Source organism: Lottia gigantea (genome assembly GCF_000327385.1).
Source record: "Lottia gigantea unplaced genomic scaffold LOTGIsca_14, whole genome shotgun sequence".
In the NCBI taxonomy this organism is placed as follows: domain Eukaryota; kingdom Metazoa; phylum Mollusca; class Gastropoda; family Lottiidae; genus Lottia; species Lottia gigantea.
The window spans coordinates 3,184,059-3,208,692 of NW_008707617.1; the positions used below are offsets into that span (position 1 = coordinate 3,184,059).

Here is a 24,634-nt window from a genome sequence, read left to right on the forward strand (position 1 = left end):
AGTTTATAGTTGTTTTTATTTCTTTATACTTGAATATAAAGTAGGTAATGGTTAAGTTTTTGCTTTTTTGAAACATTGCATTTCAATTCAATGAGATTGAGTTGTTACTACAGGGTTTCTCAAGTAAATTAGCTAAAACGCAACTTTTCATAGTTGAAATTGCCAAAGTGCCAAAGATATATCCTCATGAAAGGTTTTGCGTTCTCTTTTTTTTTTGCAATATTTTTTAAAATTTTACCATGTGCCATTTTGCAAACATTGATGCGCCACAAAAGGTGCACGCGCCACAGGTTGAGAAACCCTCGGTTACTATATAGTAGTGGTGGCGCCAGTGGGAATTTGGAGGAAATGTAAAAATGCTCCCACTTCATTTCTAAAAATTTAAAAATATGATTTTTATATGTTTTGTCCGCAAATATGTGTCAGAAGACAATTTTTCATCCACAGAAATTTTAAGGACAACTACTCTGCGCATTGCATGTAAATAACTTATTGGTCTTCTTGACAGAAGAGTTACACCATGAAAGGTATGAGAGATAGAGAGTATAATAATATGAAGAATCAGTAACCTGATTTATAATGAAAAAATCAATACAGTGACATTGTAAAAGATAGTTACTTGCCTTGTTCTATTTATCATTTTATCAAGTTAAAAGTAAAAATCAATCTTATCTAATTAGAAAATACATTTTCATGTAATCAGCTTATTTAAATTGTCATTAAGACTTTAATGTTGGCTGTTTAAATCAATGCAATTGAAATATTTGTAATGTAAGCAGGGTTTTCCCCTCCACAGCTCAAAAAGAGACTACAGGTACAAAAGTTTTGCGTTTGAAAATATTGAAATCTTCAACAAGACATATGATTTTAGTAACTATTAAGACAGCTGTAATCAAACTTTTATATACATTTCAACTCCGAGCATGTTATTTTTCCATCAGGGTGTTATGATTAATTTTAAATTCATAAAAACCTTTGTAATATATTTTAACTTCTACTGACAAACAACAAAAAGTATATAAACAACCATGACAAATAAACATGATAAACAAATCTGTTACACCAATTACACTAAAACATTCTATCTATTCTATGTGATATATGTGTGTAAAGTAGATGATTGAGGAAGATTATTCTATAGGGGATCAGAATGGGCGTTACAATGTATGTAAATTCTAAAAATATCATTTGGTATTTTAAGAGCAAATATAGTATTGCCGAAATAGAGTCAACTGAGAGGTCTGCAATATTGATGACCAATTAGGTCAAAGTTTAATTTACACAGAAAAAGGAAGTGGTACATGCAAATGTCATTCCACAGAATATTCTCATACACATGCTTTATTTTTGGATAGAAAATATTAACTGAAGCTATTCATCTACAAAGTATATCTCAGCCTGTCTCAGTCTCGGTATCTTACAGGAATCTTGAAGCTAATGGAATCAAAATTGCTTTCTGGATTCACTCCTGAAGTGAGATACTCACTAGGGTTTTTGAGGCAATAAAAACTGTACACAAAAACAATACTTACTCTAATAAAGAAGTATATCATAAAGAAAACATTAAAAGCCAGATCAACTTGTTGTGTTGTACTGGTAGACCATGGATGACATGTTTCAACTGCTTCATTCTCCCTGAAATATATAAATAATACATTGTTCATTTCAATTTGGTATCTTTGATTGAACAGACATGAAGAGACAAATATCTCCGATTATTTTACCTATGAGCCATTTGTTCCATTTCAGAGTTGGATAAACCTTTTAATAGTACATCCAGGACATCAAGGAAATCTTCTCTGTTAAAGTTAAGTGATATCACTTTTTGGGCGAATCATGTTTCATATCTTCAAGCTGAGCACATAAACTTCTGATGAAATTACACAAAAAAAGGCTATGTCTTGGATCAAAAAATGTAAAAGCTTTCTTATCCTAACCCCAAAAATTGCTATTCTTTTCAGTTGATCATTTCTGGTGTAAGTGTCAAATTTGCTTATGTATTATCCAAGTTTTTTTACAATGGAATATTGAGACTGTTGTGTTTAAAATCATCATTATATCCTACAAGTTTGATGTAAACACACAGAATTTCCATCTTGTATGCTTTCTTTTTATATCTTTACAGTTGCAGATCATTAATGTCAATCGATGAATTTCAATTTTCCAATTGTTTGTTTATATCTCAAAAGATCTAAGCAGTTAAAAAAATTTCAAATAAAATTTTTATTAGCTTTGAAGCCTATTAATTATAAAAACTTTTATCTGATCAATTGCTTATTAAAAGTGTTAAACAAGCAAACAATTATTCTTGTTATATTCCAGGTCTTTTTCATCAATTACCAATTAAAATGAGGTAATTAAAAGATGTGTGGTAAATTTTGCCGCTCCAACATCAATTAGAAAGCATCATTGGATGCATGGAGGTTGTAAATTATTATCATTTAATGAATTAGGCAACAATTTAAATTAACTAAAAAATCCATATATCAGTGATCTAACCTGAATATAAATTCAAGTCTCTCCTCTTAGTTGAATCCAGTGATTAATTCATATTTATAACCTTGTGTAATAGTGAGGAATTTAAAATCAGGTGTTAAAACCATCTCTCTACTTAGTACTACTAACACATCTATATATAAACATCTGAACAACTATCATACCACATTATAACTTCCTCATACCTAGAACAGTTTATAACTTCTATCATTCTTAAATAACTTGTTCCTCATACCTAGAACATCTTATAATTTCTATCATTCTTAAATAACTTGTTCCTCATACCTAAAACATCTTATAACTTCTATCATTCTTAAATAACTTGTTCCTCATACCTAAAACATCTTATAACTTCTATCATTCTTAAATAACTTGTTCCTCATACCTAAAACATCTTATAACTTCTATCATTCTTATGTAACTTGTTCCTCATACCTAAAACATCTTATAACTTCTATCATTCCTAAATAACTTGTTCCTCATACCTAGAACATCTTATAACTTCTATCATTCCTAAATAACTTGTTCCACATACCTAAAACATCTTATAACTTCTATCATTCTTAAATAACTTGTTCCTCATAACTAGAACATCTTATAACTTCTATCATTCTTAAATAACTTTTTCCTCATACCTAAAATATCTTATAACTTCTATCATTCTTAAATAACTTTTTCCTCATACCTAAAACATCTTATAACTTCTATCATTCTTAAATAACTTGTTCCTCATACCTAAAACATCTTATAACTTCTATCATTCTCAAATATCTTGTTCCTCATACCTAAAACAACTTATAACTTCTATCATTCTTAAATAACTTGTTCTTCATACCTAGAACATCTTATAACTTCTATCCTTCCTAAATAACTTGTTCCTCATACCTAGAACAGTTTATAACTTCTATCATTCCTAAATAACTTGTTCCTCATACCTAGAACATCTTATAACTTCTATCATTCTTAAATAACTTGTTCCTCATACCTAGAACATCTTATAACTTCTATCATTCTTAAATAACTTGTTCCTCATACCTAGAACATCTTATAACTTCTATCATTCTTAAATAACTTGTTCCTCATACCTAGAACATCTTATAACTTCTATCATTCCTAAATAACTTGTTCCTCATACCTAGAACATTTATAACTTCTATCATTCGTAAATAACTTGTTCCTCATACCTAGAACATCTTATAACTTCTATCATTCTTAAATAACTTGTTCCTCATACCTAGAACAGTTTATAACTTCTATCATTCCTAAATAACTTGTTCCTCATACCTAAAACATCTTATAACTTCTATCATTCTTAAATAATTTGTTCCTCATACCTATAACATCTTATAACTTCTATCATTCCTAAATAACTTGTTCCTCATACCTAGAACATCTTATAACTTCTATCATTCTTAAATAACTTTTTCCTCATACCTAGAACAGTTTATAACTTCTATCATTCCTAAATAACTTGTTCCTCATACCTAAAACATCTTATAACTTCTATCATTCCTAAATAACTTGTTCCTCATACCTAGAACATCTTATAACTTCTATCATTCTTAAATAACTTGTTCCTCATACCTAGAACAGTTTATAACTTCTATCATTCCTAAATAACTTGTTCCTCATACCTAAAACATCTTATAACTTCTATCATTCTTAAATAACTTGTTCCTCATACCTAAAACATCTTATAACTTCTATCATTCCTAAATAACTTGTTCCTCATACCTAAAACATCTTACAACTTCTATCATTCCTAAATAACTTGTTCCTCATACCTAGAACATCTTATAACTTCTATCATTCTTAAATAACTTGTTCCTCATACCTAGAACAGTTTATAACTTCTATCATTCCTAAATAACTTGTTCCTCATACCTAAAACATCTTATAACTTCTATCATTCTTAAATAACTTGTTCCTCATACCTAAAACATCTTATAACTTCTATCATTCTTAAATAACTTTTTCCTCATACCTAAAACATCTGTGAATTAGATCTGTATACTAGAATGCTAATATCCCTTTTTTGACATTTAACTAAAGTAAATGTACTAACAATACGAACAGCAAAATGAAACCTGAAATGAACTTTTTCCAAATAACTAACTCTGACCTTCTGTAAAACTATAAAATAAGTCTTGTTCATTATTATTGCTTTGTTCAGATCATTTTTTTTCCATGGTATTTAACAGAGCTTTGTCGAGTAATAAGAGATTTCTGATAGAAAAAAGACATCATATTGTCAATGATGAATCACTATGTTGCAGTTACAAAGTCATCTTGTCCAAAAGATGTCATAGATAAATTCTTCATGTCATTTATTAAGCCTTCATTATATTGTTAAACTTTATAGGACAGATTTGTAATGTAATGGAGTGCAACAAAAGAATTTGCTGAATCGAAGCACAAAAATGCAATTTTCCCTTGTTAACTCATTTTACTTATCCATTGTTATTTGAGATACCAACCTTATTACTCAATGAATAGGAATGGAGAGAAAGGGTTCAAATAAATAAATTACCAAACAATTGATTTTCTTCAGAGATATATAGACCTGATTCTTATACATTTTACATTTTTACGGTAAGGCATCTTACAAAGGTACATTAGGCCTACATAGACAATGTGACAACAGAAAATTTCATAATGTAATATACTAAAAACAGAGGTTCTGTTTTCTTGCTGATTTGATCACATTAAAACTGTTTTTACCACGACAGGGGTTGACATTTTTAAGAAAGAAGCTACTACATTTTCAATCAATAAATTTGTCTTTTGCTATATCTATCCCACAATTTACAACAATTTTCTCTTCAGAATAACAATTTCCTAAATTCACATCAAATTTCTTATTGTCTAGCCGAACAGTGAGATATTACGTGTAGAGGAAACAAGGACAATACATATGTTAAAAGTAAAATTAATGTTAAGGGAAGTAATAACATTTATTAAGTATAAAATTGTATGACTACGAATGTGTATCGCCACGATTGACCAAAATCTTACATAAATTTACCCGCATATAGAAGCTATCGCCTGATGGAGAAGTGCCAGAATGAATTCTGCTTGAGCTGATGGCTCATGTGTTCGCCAGACTTTATTAGAAAAGTAGAATACAAAATTATACTTCATTTCATTAAATGGGTTGTATTATCATATATCCATTTGAGTATAATTTGAACCGATTAGTCTCAAAGAAATGTTCAATTCCTTGTTTTTTATACGCCCACATTATAATTGTCGTCACCCATGTCCGTCCGTCTGACCTCAATTGGCTTGTGAACGCAATAGAGACTACAGCTTTCATCTGATTCGAATGAAAAATTCACGATTTTTCGATGAACGGTTTTTAAGTTATTGCCGTTGACTTATGAAAAACGCGTCAAAATTTGTTTGTGAACACACTAGAGACAACAGTTTTCAACTAATTTAAATGAAATTTGGTGTGAATATTTATAATGATGAGATTTTTATTCAAGATTGAATTTTTCAATCAACAGAATTTGAGTTATTGCCCATGACTTAGTAAAAATTCATCAAAATTTGTTGGGGATAGAGGTGACAGTTTATGTCAGAATTTTATTAAATAATGTGTCTTTGTTTAAATCAACAATATCTTGCACAAATTAGATTTTTGGTATGATTTGACACAGATAGGTGAAAGGAAACATGTGACCTCTGTTTATTGTCCCATCCAAATGACTTTTTTCCATGCCAGCCCCACTGACCTACATCACTGAGGGTGGTTAGTGAGCAGGTGTCTGACTCACTGCAGCCACCTCCACTCCACAAGTAAATATAAATGGTTTTACAATAATATATCTTATTGCCTGTATAATATCACTAGTCTGGTTGATTTCAATGAAATGATGAATAGATGAGAAACCACTAATAGACATATCAGCCTCTGATCAGAATAAATCATTCAATTTAATTCATTGAGGTTAACTGATTTAGCTTCTATTTCTATTCAGATCTTATCACTCAGTAGAGTTCTAACTATCTTGTGGTGATTAATTTAGCTATTTTTCTTATTCCACTATTACTTATTTCATTCCATGGTAATGAATAATCATGAAAGAGAATGAAATATATGCTTCTATTGGTTCCAGTAAATTAGTCAATTGGTCTGATTTCTTAGGTCTAAATAGAACACATTCCTTGTATGAATACTGCATGTAATGGGCCTTGAAGTCTATGAAAGTTTGCACAAATACTCAACGATTAGACAAAATGCATTTCCTTTACAATTTTTCTAGTATCAAAATTACATGTAACATAATTCATTACAAATTGCTCTGAACTTAGAGGGCATTTCAAGTTAAATTTTGAATCTTTAATACATAAATATATAGCATTGAAATGTACATTACAACTTGGGAAAAGCAGCAATCAAACCTGGGGAAATTGGCTTTCATATGATTCCTCCCCAAATTAATGTTTCTATTATATTTCAGTTTGCTGAGACAAACAAACTAATAAGATTGTATTTCATCTCCACATGATTGTCTATTTACAGGTTTTGTATCTGACTCATTGGTGAGTTTTAAGCATGATTTCAGAAGCATGCAGTCAAATTAACAAGTCATCTAAATTCATGCAGAGAGAGAAACTAATTTAAAATAGCAAGGTTCCTTATAAATTCTCAATGGCTATGTATTTGAATGGTACTAATGAAGTCTTACAAATCTAGATCGGAAGGTAGTTAAAATCAATGATATAAATAAATGATTGATGATAGAAAGAAAGTAAGAGTAAGAGAGATTAATGTGCACACCAATAAACTGAATCTTTTTTGTATTATTCTCAAAGTTGGTCTTCACAGATAGAAAAAAAACTTCAACTCATCCACAAACCAATAAATAGTAATATTTGGTTGTATTTTTAGCACTTGAACTGATGAAATCATTTTGTTTCCATTTCATTCCTATACGAAGTTTTTACCATCTACAATAACAAATCTATTGAAGGAGAATCCTAAAACACTAATATTGTCTGTTCAGGTTGATCTACCCCTCAAAAGCAGTTCAAAATAAGAGACCAACTTATAAATGTTGATTCCATAATATTTGATAAAGATAAAAGATATAAAAACATGCGGAATTCAAAATCAATACTGATAAGCTCTATTAAATTATTTAAAATTTGTGTGATAAACGTTGACAGGAAATCATTACCAAAAAACCAAAACAAATTCCTACTTCTGCACTACCCAAACTATAAGTAGTTAAACTAAATGAATGTCAAGATGTCACTGGCGCTCCAGACAATCACATTTTCAATCACATTCCAATTCAAAACATTATACTGGACTTGTAGGCTTTCATTCAAGTCTAAAATAATATATCAAATACCTAGTCAGGCCTTAGCCTACATATTGTATTCTACTAGCTTAAAGTCAGACAATAGAAAAGAAATATCGCAAATGTCAAATACAGATTTATATTTAAAGACTTAGATTCATATTGATAGTTATATCTAGGACAGCTGATTCTAAATGTCATATCTTGATTCATATTGATAGTTATATCTAGGACTGTTAATTCAGAATGTCATATCTAGATTCATATTGATAGTAATATCAAGGACTGCTGATTCTAAATGTCATATCTAGAGTCATATTGATAGTAATATCAAGGACTGCTGATTCTAAATGTCATATCTAGATTCATATTGATAGTGGACAGCTGATACTAAATGACATATCAAGAGTCATATTGATAGTAATATCAAGGACTGCTGATTCTAAATGTCATATCTAGATTCATATTGATAGTGGACAGCTGATACTAAATGACATATCTAAGGTCATATTGATAGTTATATCAAGGACTGCTGATACTAAATGTCATATCTAGATTCATATTGATAGTGGACAGCTGATACTAAATGACATATCAAGAGTCATATTGATAGTTATATCAAGGACTGCTGATTCTAAATGTCATATCTAGATTCATATTGACAGTTATATCAAGGACTGCTGATTCTAAATGTCATATCTAGATTCATATTGATAGTGGACAGCTGATACTAAATGACATATCAAGAGTCATATTGATAGTAATATCAAGGACTGCTGATTCTAAATGTCATATCTAGATTCATATTGATAGTGGACAGCTGATACTAAATGACATATCAAGAGTCATATTGATAGTTATATCAAGGACTGCTGATTCTAAATGTCATATCTAGATTCATATTAATAGTAATATCAAGGACTGCTGATTCTAAATGTCATATCTAGAGTCATATTGATAGTGATATCAAGGACTGCTGATTCTAAATGTCATATCTAGATTCATATTGATAGTAATATCAAGGACTGCTGATTCTAAATGTCATATCTAGATTCATATTGATAGTAATATCAAGGACTGCTGATTCTAAATGTCATATCTAGATTCATATTGATAGTGGACAGCTGATACTAAATGACATATCAAGAGTCATATTGATAGTAATATCAAGGACTGCTGATTCTAAATGTCATATCTAGATTCATATTGATAGTGGACAGCTGATACTAAATGACATATCTAAGGTCATATTGATAGTTATATCAAGGACTGCTGATACTAAATGTCATATCTAGATTCATATTGATAGTGGACAGCTGATACTAAATGACATATCAAGAGTCATATTGATAGTTATATCAAGGACTGCTGATTCTAAATGTCATATCTAGATTCATATTGACAGTTATATCAAGGACTGCTGATTCTAAATGTCATATCTAGATTCATATTGATAGTGGACAGCTGATACTAAATGACATATCAAGAGTCATATTGATAGTAATATCAAGGACTGCTGATTCTAAATGTCATATCTAGATTCATATTGATAGTGGACAGCTGATACTAAATGACATATCAAGAGTCATATTGATAGTTATATCAAGGACTGCTGATTCTAAATGTCATATCTAGATTCCTATTAATAGTAATATCAAGGACTGCTGATTCTAAATGTCATATCTAGAGTCATATTGATAGTGATATCAAGGACTGCTGATTCTAAATGTCATATCTAGATTCATATTGATAGTGATATCAAGGACTGCTGATTCTAAATGTCATATCTAGATTCATATTGATAGTAATATCAAGGACTGCTGATTCTAAATGTCATATCTAGATTCATATTGATAGTGGACAGCTGATACTAAATGGCATATCAAGAGTCATATTGATAGTAATATCAAGGACTGCTGATTCTAAATGTCATATCTAGATTCATATTGATAGTGGACAGCTGATACTAAATGACATATCAAGAGTCATATTGATAGTTATATCAAGGACTGCTGATTCTAAATGTCATATCTAGATTCATATTGACAGTTATATCAAGGACTGCTGATTCTAAATGTCATATTTAGATTCATATTGATAGTGGACAGCTGATACTAAATGACATATCAAGAGTCATATTGATAGTAATATCAAGGACTGCTGATTCTAAATGTCATATCTAGATTCATATTGATAGTGGACAGCTGATACTAAATGACATATCAAGTCATATTGATAGTTATATCAAGGACTGCTGATTCTAAATGTCATATCTAGATTCATTCTGATAGTAATATCAAGGACTGCTGATTCTAAATGTCATATCTAGATTCATATTGATAGTGGACAGCTGATAATAAATGACATATCAAGAGTCATATTGATAGTTATATCAAGGACTGCTGATTCTAAATGTCATATCTAGATTCATATTGATAGTAATATCAAGGACTGCTGATTCTAAATGTCATATCTAGAGTCATATTGATAGTAATATCAAGGACTGCTGATTTTAAATGTCATATCTAGATTCATACTGATAGTGGACAGCTGATACTAAAGGACATATCAAGAGTCATATTGATAGTTATATCAAGGACTGCTGATTGTAAATGTCATATCTAGATTCATATTGATAGTAATATCAAGGACTGCTGATTCTAAATGTCATATCTAGATTCATATTGATAGTGGACAGCTGATAATAAATGACATATCAAGAGTCATATTGATAGTTATATCAAGGACTGCTGATTCTAAATGTCATATCTAGATTCATATTGATAGTTATATTTGGACTGCTGATTCAAATTTCATATATACATTCATATTGACAGTTTTACCTTAATTACTGTCGACTCTCAATGTTATTTCTAGATTCATATCTTGTTATATCTAGATCTGCTGATCCCAAATGTCATAGATAGATTCATATTGACAGGACTGCTGATCCTGAATGTCATATCTAGATTCATATCTAGTTATATCTAAATCTTCCGATCACAAAAGTTACAGCCACATTAATATAAAAGTTATATTGAGGACCCCAAATGTCATATATAGATAGATATCATCAGTTATATCTAGGACTCCTGATCCCAAATTGACAGTTATATATTGGGTATAATGATTTTAATATTCTGACTGTATATGTAACAATAGTACAACAGGATGAGTAGGCTCAATGTCAATTATTGAAAATAACACTATATAATATAAAATAATACAACCCAACACCTGTTTCATTAAAATGTCAGAATATGACCTAGTTATATAAATATTATCTTATTGCATCGATCTTTTTCTACCTTTATAATATACCTTTAGTAAATAACAGAATTCTGATTAATATATATTATATTAGATATATAAAAACAATATATTTCATCAATTATCTGTAACATAATTTATCTATATCTGTCAATTAAAATCATGTAAGTTCTATTACAGAAAAAAAATATTTAGCTACATTGAACAACCATGTAAAAGAGGCCGAAAGCACACAGTCTCTATATTTTCAGCTGTTTTGATTGACAAAATCATATACATTTGGCTTTGGAGAGAACTGTTCCATGCAAAATCTCTTGAAAAGCTGTGTGTACATTATATCTGTATGAAATACAATAATGATAATTAGTTTTATAAATTTAGTGTTTAGGTCAGGTCAGGATAACATTTTATACCTCAATAGTCACCACCACACCTTTTAATTAGGGTCAGCCATGATAATTGTAAAAGATAATGTTGTATTATTGCAATTTGTACACACCCACTGTGGAACATTCCCATAAATTTGGAGAAATTGAAGAAATGAATATGTTGGAAGTAAATATGGAATGTTGTCGATGATTGCTTACAAACTATACATACAGATGTTGTTCTGATTGACTACAGGTTACTGATAAGACCATTGTTGTGGGACTTTGCTTTCAGCAAAGTCCCAGTTTATTATCGAAATGTCAATTCCTTTTTTTTTTTGCAGGGCGTTCGGATGCGAACGCCCTGCTTTGTTTTCGTATTGATTTTTTTTTTGCAGGGCGTTCGTAAGCGAACGCCCTGCTTTGTTTTCGAATTGATTTATTTTTTTTTTTTTTTTTTTGTCTACGGCAGGCCGATTTTCTCGGCAACGGCTACAGGTACGGGAAAACGGACTTCATGGCGTTTTGTAACTTGTGGCTAATCACAGTTTAAATGTAAAACGAAAATTTTCTGAGCAACATTATGCAAAATTGCAACAAACAGAAAATGGACTCTAGAGGGCGTGTTTATCAACCGATTTTGATCGGGTTTTCTGCATCGTATTTCTTGTAACAAAGGACAAATGATAGCAGTTGAAAATTTTCGATTTTCGAAAATTCGTTGCATACTTTTTAAATTAATCGAAAAATACTATTTCGGTTGTTATCGGACGGATTGACTTGAAACTTACGTGGTGTAGACCGCCAGCATAGAGACGTAAAAGTACACATTCAAATTTTTTTGATCACTTCCGGTTTCGATGTTAGTACTTCCGGTGGTATCACTTCCTGTGGAATTGAGTTATGTCAAAAATAACATATGCATTATATTACCAGCCTTAATACAAACTTATTAAACTAAAAAAATCCGCACCGGAAGTAACATGTTGGCCGCCATTTTGGTTTGCCTCATTTTGCAGAAATTGCTATTCAGAGGCCATTTTTCATCCGATTTGCATAACATTTGTGTCAAACGATACGTTTAATGTCTGTCTACAATCCTTAGGCAGCATAATTTTGATTTTCGGTTTTGCCTTTTTTGTACGATCAGATTGTTTTTTTCAAAGTTTGAAGGCGTATATCTCATGACCTTAACCTTTGATGACCTTCATATTTACTGTGATAATAATTTGTGACCTTGTCTATCTGATGACCTTTTGACCTTTGGAGTCAGATACCTATTTCCGATTTTACAGGGGTCTAAATATGGACCATTTTGAGCCTTTAAAGTGTTCTATCTCGGTCCCTAATAGAGATATGGCAATAATTCTTTCGATTCTGTAATGTAGAGATTCTCAGCTTTCTATAGATATATAACATGCATACCTTACATGCAAATTCAAAACTCCATTCACTTAACATGGGGTTATTATTAGATAAATCGGCTAATTAGATCAACCTGGCTGTCAACCCCAACAGAAATCAAATTTTAAGTTGTTTTAAAGATACCCTGCCTTTTATATTTCTTAATAATTATCTTTGTCCAGTTATGGTATAAAATTAAGCTCTCAGGTGGATTGAATCATGTCATATTTTAGTTTAAGCTCACGGCAGCATATTGAAGGTATACCTCCACTTAATTTACCAACTTTCTCATTTCTTATCCGATTTTCATCAAACTTGGTATGTATGTGTATAAACAAATTCTAAATTTGATGGAATTATCGAATTTGCGTAGTGCGCATGCGCATTGCCAACTTTCTTATTTCTTATCCGATTTTCACCAAACTTGGTATGTATGTGTATAAACAAATTCTAAATTTGATGGAATTATCGAATTTGCAAAGTGCGCATGCGCATTGCCAATTTTCTTATTTATTATTCGATTTTCATCAAACTTGGTATGCATGTCATGTGTATAATCAAATTCTAAATTTGATGGAATTATCGAATTTGTGTAGTGCGCATGCGCATTGCAAACTTTCTTATTTATTATCCGATTTTCATCAAACTTGGTATTTATGTGTATATTCTAAATTTGATGGAAATTTTTAATTTTTGTTGTGCGCATGCGCATTACCGACTTTCTTATTTTTTATCCGAATTTCACCAAACTGAATATGTATGTGTTTAATTCAATTCTAAATTTGATGGAAATATTGAATTTTTGTTGAGCGCATGCACATTACCAAATTTCTTATTTCTTATCCGGATTTCATCAAACTTAGTCTTTATTAATTGACAAATATTCTTTTATTCCTAGTAAATATACTTTAAACTCCAGGCACTTTTGGATATTTGCATTTAGAGATGCAGAAAGGTATTTACATAAAATAATTGCAATAGACCATCTTCGTATGTACCTGAATGTCGTAACCCGCCCTGCATCAGTACTGTTATTAGAACAGTTCTAGTTGCAGGGCGTTCGGAAGCGAACGCCCTGCTTTGTTTTCGTACTGATTTTTTTTTTTTTTTTTTTTTCGTCCAATGCAGGCCGGTTTTCTCGGAAACAGCAACATGTACGGGTAAAACTGGCTTCGTGGCGTTTCGTAACTCGTGGCTAATCCCAGCTTAAATGTAAAACGAAAATTTTCTGAGCAACATTACGCAAAATTGCAACAAACGGAAAATGGACTCTAGAGGGCGTGTTTATCAACCGATTTTGATCGGGTTTTCTGCATCGTATTTCTTGTAACAAAGGACAAATGATAGCAGTTGAAAATTTTTGATTTTCGAAAATTCGTTCAATACTTTTTTTTGCCTTAATTAAGCAGAAAATACTATTTCGGTTGTAGTTTGGTGGATTGACTTGAAACTCACATGGTGTAGACTGCCAGCATAGCGGAATAAAAGCACACATTCAAAAAAATTTTATCACTTCCGGTTTCGATGTTAGTACTTCCGGTGGTATCACTTTCGGTGAAATTGAGTTATGTCCAAAATAAAATATGCATTATATTACCAGCCTTAATACAAACTTATTTAACTAAAAAAATCGCACCGGAAGTAACATGTAGGGCCGCCATTTTGGTTTGCCTCATTTTCCAGAAATTGCTTTTCAGAGGCCATTTATCATCCGATTTGCATAACTTTTGTGTCATACGATACGTTTAATGTCTGTCTACAAAAAATGGGAAGCATAATTTTGATTTTCGGTTTTGCCTTTTTTGTACGACTTGATGTTTTTTTGAAGGCTTATAATTCATGACCTTGAACTTTGATGACCTTTATATTGACTATGGTGATAAAGGCTGTCCTTGACCTTCTCATGACCTTTTGACCTTTGGGGTCAAACAACAACTTCTGATTTTATAGGGGTCTAAATATGGTCAAAATGGCATTTTTGCAGTGCTGTATCTCAAACCCTAATTGATTTAGCACCTTACCACTTTCAGATTATTAATGCACTTATTAAATGGTTTCAATTCATGTGGTATTTGATGATGTCAGAGTCACATTAAAGGAAATGTTGCAATTTCCATAAATCTTTAAATGCGTCTATCAAAGGAAGTTGGCCTCGGATGCCGTTGATATTTACATTAATGTTTACTATTGACTTCAGCTTTTACATGATGCTAATATTTTTTATGTCCAACACGTGGTTTCGGTTTTATGGGTGTCACTGAAAGTTGATTCTGCATCTTTAAAGCGCCCTCACATGTGCCCTAATAGAGGTAGAGAAATAATTCTGCCGGATTCAAAATGCTGAGCTCCTGCGCTTTCCAATGATATATAACATGCATGCCTTACATGCAAATTCAAAACCCCATTCACTTAACATGGGACTAGTATTAGATAAATTGGCTAATTAGATTAACCTGGCTGTCAACCCCAATATAAATCAAAGTTTAAGTAGTTTTAAAGACACCCTCCCTTTTATATTTCTTTAAAATGTTTTGTGTCCAGTTAAACTATATAAATAGGTTCTAGGATGGATTGAAACGTGTTATACAGTAAGTTAAGCTTACGGAAGCACATTAAAGGCATACCCCCACTTAATTTCCCAATTTTCTTATTTTTTATCCAAATTTCACCAGACTTGGTATGTATGTGTATAATCCAATTCTAAATTTGATGGATATATCGAATTTGCGTATTGCGCATGCGCATTACTAACTTTCTTATTTCTTATCCGAATTTCATTAAAGTTGGTATGCATGTGTATAATCGAAATCTGAATTTGATGGATATATCGAATTTGCGTAGTGCGAATGCGCATTGCCAACTTTCTTATTTATTAACCGATTTTCATCAAACTTGGAATGTATGTGTATAACCCAATTATAAATTTGATGGAAATATTAATTTTTGTTATGCGCATGCGCATTACCAACTTTCTTATTTCTTGTCCGAATTTCATCAAAATTGGTACGTATGTGTATAATCCAATTCTAAATTTGATGGAAATATTGAATTTTTGTTGTGCGCATGCGCATTACCAACTTTCTTATTTATTATCCGACTTTCACCGTGTTATACTGTAAGTTAAGCTTACGGAAGCACATTAAAGGCATACCTCCACTTAATTTACCAACTTTCTTATTTCTTATCCGATTTTCATCAAACTTGGAATGTATGTGTATAATCAAATTCTAAATTTTATGGAATAATCGAATTTGCTTAGTGCGCATGCGCATTACCAACTTTCTTATTTCTTATCCGATTTTCATCAAACTTGGCATGTATGTGTATAATCAAATTCTAAATTTGATGGAATTATCGAATTTTTGTTGTGCGCATGCGCATTACAAACTTTCTTACTTCTTATCCGAACTTGCTATGTGTGTGTATAAACCAATTATAAATTCAATGGAAATAACCAATTTTTGTTGTGTGCATGCGCATTACCAATTTTCTTATTTCTTATCCGGATTTCATGAAACTTGGTCTTTATTAATTGACAAACATTCTTTTATTCCTAGTCAATATACTTTAAACTCCAGGCACTTTTGCATGTTTGCATTTAGAGATGCAGAAAAGACTATCTTCGTATGTACCTGAATGTCGTAACCCCCCATGCATCAGTACTGTTATTAGAACAGTTCTAGTTTTTTTTTGTGGGACTTTGCTTTCAGCAAAGTCCCAGTTTGTTATCGAAATGTCAATTCTTTTTTTTTTTTTTTTTCTTTTTTTTTCGATTTTTACACACCTTCCTGAGCTTAGTCTACAATAGTTGCAGCAACCATTCAACATTCACGAACCTTAGATATAGGCGACGATGTGCATAAATATATTTTGGATCTTTTTTGCATAACCGGAAGTGCCACAGTTCAATATATGGAAGAATAGATAATCTATTGACCTTCATAAGGTCAAAGGTCATTGACCTTAGCTATCAGTTAATACTTTGACATTTGACCTCCGACATGTACTTCCGGTTTTATAGCTGTCCGAAAACAGCCAAATTCGCAACTTTGGACTGCTCTAGCACGTGACCTATTTAACCTAGAGGGTTAATTTTTTCGGATTCTTAATGTGCTTTTCATGCTCTTTCAAATGATTTATAACAATCGTTTTTTAAAGCAAAATTGAAATTCGTGAATTTTTCAAATTTGAGTTTTTTTTTACAATATTTCTGTTTCTTTGAGCTTGGTGTGTATATATCTTATGACCTATTTTATGTAGAACATTGAAACTTGGAACACAACAAGACAATTTGAATATGAATTAACCTATGACAAAAAAGTTGAGGTGGGTGTGGCACATCCGGGTTGAATTACTAATTGTTTACATTTTGAGAAAGGGGCATAACTCGCATAGGATACATTTGTTCAAAAAGGAACTTTGCACACAATTATCTCATTATTTTGGCCAGTTTGTATTAATAGGTCAATTGTTTCAGCTTTATAGTTCCAAAAAAGGAACGGGTTTTGAAATTTCCATATTTTCAATTTTCTATTTTGACCTTTATTGACTCTTGTTGACCTATATCTTTTGACCTGTATGATGTAAAAGCTTTAAATTTGGAACACAACTTAAAATTCAGAATATCAATTAACCTATGCAAAAGAAATTGAGGTGGGCCTAGCACATCCGGGTTAAATTACTCATTATTGACAATTTTGGCAAGGGACATAACTTGCAACGTAAACATTTGTTCAAAATGGAACTTTGCATACAATTACTGCATCCGTTGAGCCACGTTGTCTTGGAAGTTCGATTGTTTCAGCTTTATAGTTCAAAAAAAGGAACAGCTTTTGAAAATTCAAAATTTTCAATTTTTGACCTTGACCTTTTTTGACCCTGATTTTTGTAGGATTAAAGGTCATTCACATTGGCTATCTATTTATACTTTTATATTTGCTGTCCTATCTCAACTTCCGGTTTTATAGCCGTATATATTTAAAAATTTTGATGACTTTTATCTTGTAACCTTGACCTTTTTTGACCGTCTCCCTTTCAATGTCAAATGTCATTGACCTTGGCTATCTTCTGATACTTTCATTTTTGAGGTCTGTCTACTTCCGTTATAACAATCTTCCAAAGAATTCTTCTCAACTTTAGACAGCTCTTGCGCGTGATCTAATTATCGTAGAAGGTTGATTTTTTTCAGAGTCTTTTGCATTTTGCTACATTTGCAAAGTCCCTAGTTTGTATATTGTTCAGGAATCCATTGTAAATTCAATTTGGCCCATAAGAGCATGTTGAAAAAATGTAGCTCATATCAGTTTTTCTTTCTTAATGTAAAATGTAGAACATGATATTGAAGGTTTTTGAACAGTCCAACATGATGTAGGTTTTTACTAAGCACAACTGTGTCATATTAAATTTTGGAAAGTTAACTCTTATTTCAAAACTATCTATCTTGATGTTCGCATTTCATGTTCAAAACACATTTAATGTTTCACATTAGCTGGCTATTTAATGACCATTATGACCTTTAACTACAAAATCATTTAAAACGATAGAGACAGCTTTTTGTTCGTCCATTTCTCTTGAGGTCTGAATACCGAGACATCTGCAACATGTTAAAAACTAAAATTCCATTTTAAATAACATTTTATAAGCACATCATCAAAGCAAGAGAATTGACTAAACAATGAAGACTCTTGACTTACATCCAAATGACCAGAGTTCTTCCTACAATACAGGTTTCAAAACTCTTTATTTTAACCAGAGTAATGTTAAATACATCTAAGTGATTTGTGAGTTCCATGGTATGGTGATTGGTTCTCATTATTTCAGACAATCAAATCTGTGGATGCGAAGTAGATGGGCACACAGTAGATGCAAATGACAAAACTTTGGGTCATGAATAATTTCCTATTTCATACAATTGATGACAGTTTTCAATATGTCAGTCAATCCACTTGTAGTCACCGTTATACTGGAATGACCATGAAAATGTAAATAACTAAGGCCAATCTGTGTGAAAGGACCTACATCTCTGTTGTTATTCTTACAACATGGTCATTTGGTCATTACTGTTTTTTTTATTCAGTCAATTTCTTATTCCTGTGGGATTTCCCTCACAAATAGCAACATCATAAAATACTTAGTCTTAGAGTTGCAACAACCACATACAATTGACTGGAATTAGAATGATGCATACTGATGCTATCAATCTCCCCAATTCACAGAAAAAGTTATGTAAGATTGTGATTTTCTCTGGAGGTAATATTGTATGATATAGTTATTAGAATTTATAATGATTTTCTGTGATGTAATGACCTGTGTAGCAACTTTTCAACTCCTAGATTTGGTGCTGAATCATTTTCTGTCAGAAGAAAAAAAATATCAATTGAATAGGAAAAATAACTTACGTGGCATCTATAAAGTAGATGATTAATGATGCTATACTCAATAAAAATACCAGACCAACCTGAAAATATAATCAATACTAAATAAATAGCTGGTCATATTTAGACCTTGGTAAATTAGCAGTATCAGTAGGTGTCAGTTAGATGTCTGTTGGCATAACCTTAATGGCTACTTAATTAACAATGACATGTATGGGATTATTGACTTCAGATCCAGATTCTGTTGCACAGTTGGTTAGAGTGTTTATCTGTTTGGATTATGGACATCATTTGCTTGGTTACATTGAAAAAAATTGTTGTCTCAATCAGTCAAAATCCTCATTATTCCAGTCAACCTAGTTGTAAATGCCAATGCCACGAGGTTCTGCCTAGAACCAGGTGAAAAATAACACCTTACCTACAAGATGAAAATAATCAAAGGTATCTGTAGACAATTTTGTTTGCAGAAGGAAAACATTTAAAAATTGATTGTCTTAATTTTGCTAGTAATTATTTGGTCAGATAGCTTACAATACTAATTACACAAAACATTATATCAATTATATCTACCTTATTCATATTCATGGCATTATTTTAATAATTTTATCATCCAATTATCCGTAATTACTGAATTGATGAATAAATCATGAAGATGGTAGACATTTCCATGCCAATTTGTGTAAGATATACAAAATATGTCTAGAGTTAAGCTCTTTCTTGTTAACCTCAAGATCCATAGTTAGATTCTTTAAACTTCCAAGGTCTTTTATACTGTACCATTACCAAAAGATCAAAGGCATCAAGAAATGCACTTGTATAATATGATGACAAATAGTTAGTTCTTTGCATAAACACCCAGGGGGATAATATAATATTTTAATTTAATAGTCGGCAATTATAGGAAATTGTTTTTGGAAAAATCCATAAATACTATGTTGGCCTAACCTTGAATCCAACTCTTTATTTCTAGATTATATTTTCAAACTGCAATCTTAAGAAGAAAATACATTTAAATATGCAATAAGTAGTCGAATAAACAGTATAGTATACTGTATGTATATTAGTGAAGAATATATAGGTACTGGTAAAAAAAAATAGCACTATAGACTACATGTTGAGAGTATGCCAATCTGTCTATCTATTATTATATTGTTCTATTTTCTCTAGTATGGTACTGATGCTATGTAAGAAACAGCATATAACAACCTGAAATATCCTACTATTATCATATTCTCAACACAATTCACATTTTTGCTGGGTCAAGGATAATCACTTTGAAACATTTGTAAAAAAATATGCAATTAAAAAAAAACATTCTATTTAAAGAAACCATTCCAGTTAGATCTGTGTTTACTTATGGCATGTAAAGGTTATTAAAGTAGACAAACCATATTATACAAATCTATATCAAATAAAGAGAAAGAAATACTTGCTCAATTCAAATTTATGTAATCTGGACTATTGGACAAACAGTCCAATTGAAGGCTTAAATGAACTTTTTTTTTTTAAACATTATTGATTATTGAGGGATATGCTTTACAGAGTAACTGGTAAGGAAGTAGCATCCAAACCTGTAAGTTGGCATCTTTTCTGTCTGGGACACCCCTTTTAAATACCTCTATAGGCTTAGCCATTATTAACATCATAATACAACAAAAATAGAAATAGAATATTTAAACATTGAAATGAATAATCATATTGTTATTTATGACTATACCACATGTGCCATTAGAAAAATATAAGAAAAGAGTTGAAAAGTCAATTATATATAATTACAAAGTAGAATAAACTTTATAGTCATATTATGAAAGGGAGGGAATTGAAAGGATCATGTATTTCTGTCATAGGTCTAGATATTTGAGTTGTGTCACATAAAAAATATTCATTTGAAAGGTGACCTTGTCATTCATTCTTTAAAAATATCATTTATAAAATTTCTATATAAGGGTCATGACCTGATGTTTACATCGGTTTAATGAATGTCCATATCAAAATTTGTAGAGATAAGATTAACTCCTAGTGTTCTAATATCACATATTAAAACTTGACTTTAAAACATAACAAGTACTTATTGAAATATAACCCTAAAAGTGACAAGTCTTTCATGGGAATGCAACAACAACAACCAAATATATTTTTTTATTTTCAAAGTAGAAAAGATTTTAAGCTATAACTTCTATAGTCTAGCAGTAAAAAGGTTTTATTATACATGTTTAAGGCTGTCAAGGGCACTTATATCTTATATTAGTACCTAAACATTTCTTGTTCTATACAACTTTGATTCCTAATTAACTAGATCAGATCATGATATATATGATATCATAGTTTATATGTACTAGTTGAATTTGACAATATTGCACTCACAGGAACCACAAATATTGGACAGGAAATCTGAAAGGTGAATATAGAGGCTTTCAGTGCTCTGACATATTCAAAATTATAAACACACTACTACTGAATTAGGCATGGATAATCCTAAAATATTCCTATCATGATATTGAAATTTGATATATGAATGAACTATGAATAACATCTTGACCTGTTGATGACCATAACACCATGTGAGGTCAGACTAATTCATCCTGAAGATTATTCCTTCGTTAAGTATGGGATTAGTACACTGTCAAGATTCACAATACTTTTTCAGTTTAATCTTACTTGTTTTAATTTAAACCACAGTATGTATAATACATAAAAACAAACTTCTGCTTAGCTCTGTTTAATACATGTACATCTATTGCAGAGTTAGTCCGAAACATCTGCATCTATTCAAGCCTTTGACAGTTTTCAGCTGACACTGCTAAAAGGAGATTTTCCACACCTCCAAAGATGCGTTTTTTCTAGCATAATATTGAATTACCTTGATTTTAAATTAGTGTTTTGTTTTGTTGGTATCACATGACTCTGTGACCTTTGAACTTTTTGCTACGCACGCAGTTTTAAATGGCCGATGCTATATCAATTTCTCAAAAAAAAACAGAGACATGACATAAATGGTGTAGCGAGAAAATGATGGTATGATGAACTACAAAAATATTCATCTTTCCAAATATTCCTGGGTTTTTCAGATCCGAAGTATCTGTATATGGTAAAAACCCTAGGACCTTCGAAGATGCAGAATGTCCCCATTTAACAGGGCCTATTTTTTCTGTTTCCACACCAGCTGACATCTGTCAAAACAGCTATCAGAGGCTGGAATAGATTTGCAGAGTATAAGGCATTTCAAATTATATTTTCTTTTTTGGACATAAAGTTCGACTTCAATTCAGACAAAATACTATTTTTCTTTTGATCAAATAATAAATAATGCATTCATGAAGAGTGTAAGAAAATGTGATTCTCTGAATCATTCAGTCTTTAACCTTCATTCATTCATACATTCATCTTTATTCATTCTGATTTATAGGTGTTGTACAGATCTATAAATATAGATTTAAGAGATTTATTTCCATGTGAGTAAACACAGTATAATACCCACATACTTAACTCTGTTGAGATACTACCTATCAAGGTTTAGTAACATTAGTATTTAGAGTATTTATAAGTATTTATGACTATAGTTATGAAATTTATTAGTAATAGCATGATACAATATATTCAATATTATACATACTTTCTTACTTACTCACAACACATCTTAACAACTATACTATTATATAATGTTAAAATTTAATGGAAATTGGGGAATAAACAGACCACTGTTCTGTCTAAATGAAGAAATTGGAAGGATTCCTTGGAAATGTCTGAGAAAAATTGCAACTAAATGTGCAGGAAGTGACAAGATGGGTTGTAAATTGTTAAACTAAGTTAAGTTTCCTTGTAGGTAATTTTTCAAAATCCCATTTTCAAAGTATAACTTACCAGAATCCTGCCTGTTGTTGTCTGACCAGATATCAATTCACCTGCCCAATCTTTGGCTTCAGTCATCCATCCGATTTCTGGATCAGCAGACTTCACAAACAATGGGTTGGACGTACCTCCTGTTCCAATGGTTGGAGATAATTTAGTATTTGAATTGGCAAGAGCTGACCGATATGATATTTGGTTTTTCTTTTTTCGACAAAACATTATCATTATCAAACGATATATAACAATTATTACAAATCCAAATGCAAACGTCACTAAACTTGATGTTAAGAATGCATACCAGTAACGATCTCGAAGACATTCTTCTGTGCTGTAAGGTGTAGTACCTGTCATAGTACTATTTGTAGCCATTGTAAATATTTTGTTCTTATATCAATATAAAAATTCATTCACTTCCTATTCACTTCTAATAAATAACATGCCTTTGAAGTAAAATCTGTTATTAAAATGTACTGAACTACAGACTTTCTTCACAGCCTATAGTAGTTAAACTCTATGTCTTATTAGTTTACTGGTGCCATAAAAAAACTACTCTGTGTCAATCTGTGGACTATATAAGAAATAAATGACAGGTCATATTTTTACATCATGTCATATCACAGAGTTTATATCGTCACAGATGAATAATTTACAATCCTGCTAGCTATATATACACATCATAAACTGTACATTTACAAAATCTATCCTACATTAACAACTATTGGATATCGCATCTTTTTACTGATATACTCTATACCGTTCTTATTCCACTGTTTATTCCTCCAAGCACCTGTCACTCAAACCTCTAACGCCATCTAGTGTTAGTCAGGCTACAGTCGTGTTGTATTCTTAGAACCATACCATACCAATAGTTGATCAATCAGTTAATACTTTAGCTAGACTGAATGTATATAATCAATATATCTTATAGTGCTATAGTAACAAGGAGAACCACAATAAACATCCGTAAACTTAGCCCAATAACCTTTTACATCACCTCAATATCACTTCCAGGAATTTATGGCACTCATTATGCAACCGTGCTACATCTGTTGTGCTATAATAGTACCGAAATAAAATTCTCCCAAAATAAACTACTCTTTCTTTTATAGTAAAATAATACTATTAAACAGTACACCAAAACAACTGAATTTTGTTAAAGTGGCAGTTGGTTTGAATTTGTTGTTCTGTTCGAGGTGGAACCTCATATTGCTTAACATTGGGAGAAAGTATTTAGTCACGATTCTTATTTGCATTAAGGTGGCATTTTAGGTGTCTTAACCTATATCCCACGGCAGTTGAACCATTTAAACTTATCCAAATGATTGTCCATTTTCATATCTGTAGTGTAGACCAACATATCACAAAGTTTGGTTAACTCAAGTGCATAACCGTCATAGATTAGTGACCAAAGGAACTCATGCTTTCTTCTTTTATACATAAACACATACAGTTTTTCGCCAAAATTCAAACAAAATCGAAAAGCCTCAATATTTCTTTCATATTCAAGTTTGACACAATGTAAAGGTACGCCAATATAAAAAAAAAGGTCGAAAAATTGCCA

General features: G+C 31.2%; 1 protein-coding gene across 1 annotated transcript in view; it reads right to left on the reverse strand.

Annotated features, from left to right (window-relative positions):
• The window catches only part of LOTGIDRAFT_111687 (hypothetical protein), a gene marked incomplete at both ends in the record, with an annotated part of 50,837 nt that extends 27,413 nt beyond the window's left edge, over positions 1-23,424 (reverse strand). Inside the window, 3 exons of the mRNA XM_009049787.1 lie at positions 1,533-1,635; positions 19,249-19,307; positions 23,086-23,424. Coding sequence (XP_009048035.1) covers positions 1,533-1,635; positions 19,249-19,307; positions 23,086-23,424 — 501 coding nt within the window. The remainder of the gene's footprint in view (positions 1-1,532; positions 1,636-19,248; positions 19,308-23,085) is intronic.
• Between the last annotated feature and the right edge of the window lie 1,210 nt (positions 23,425-24,634).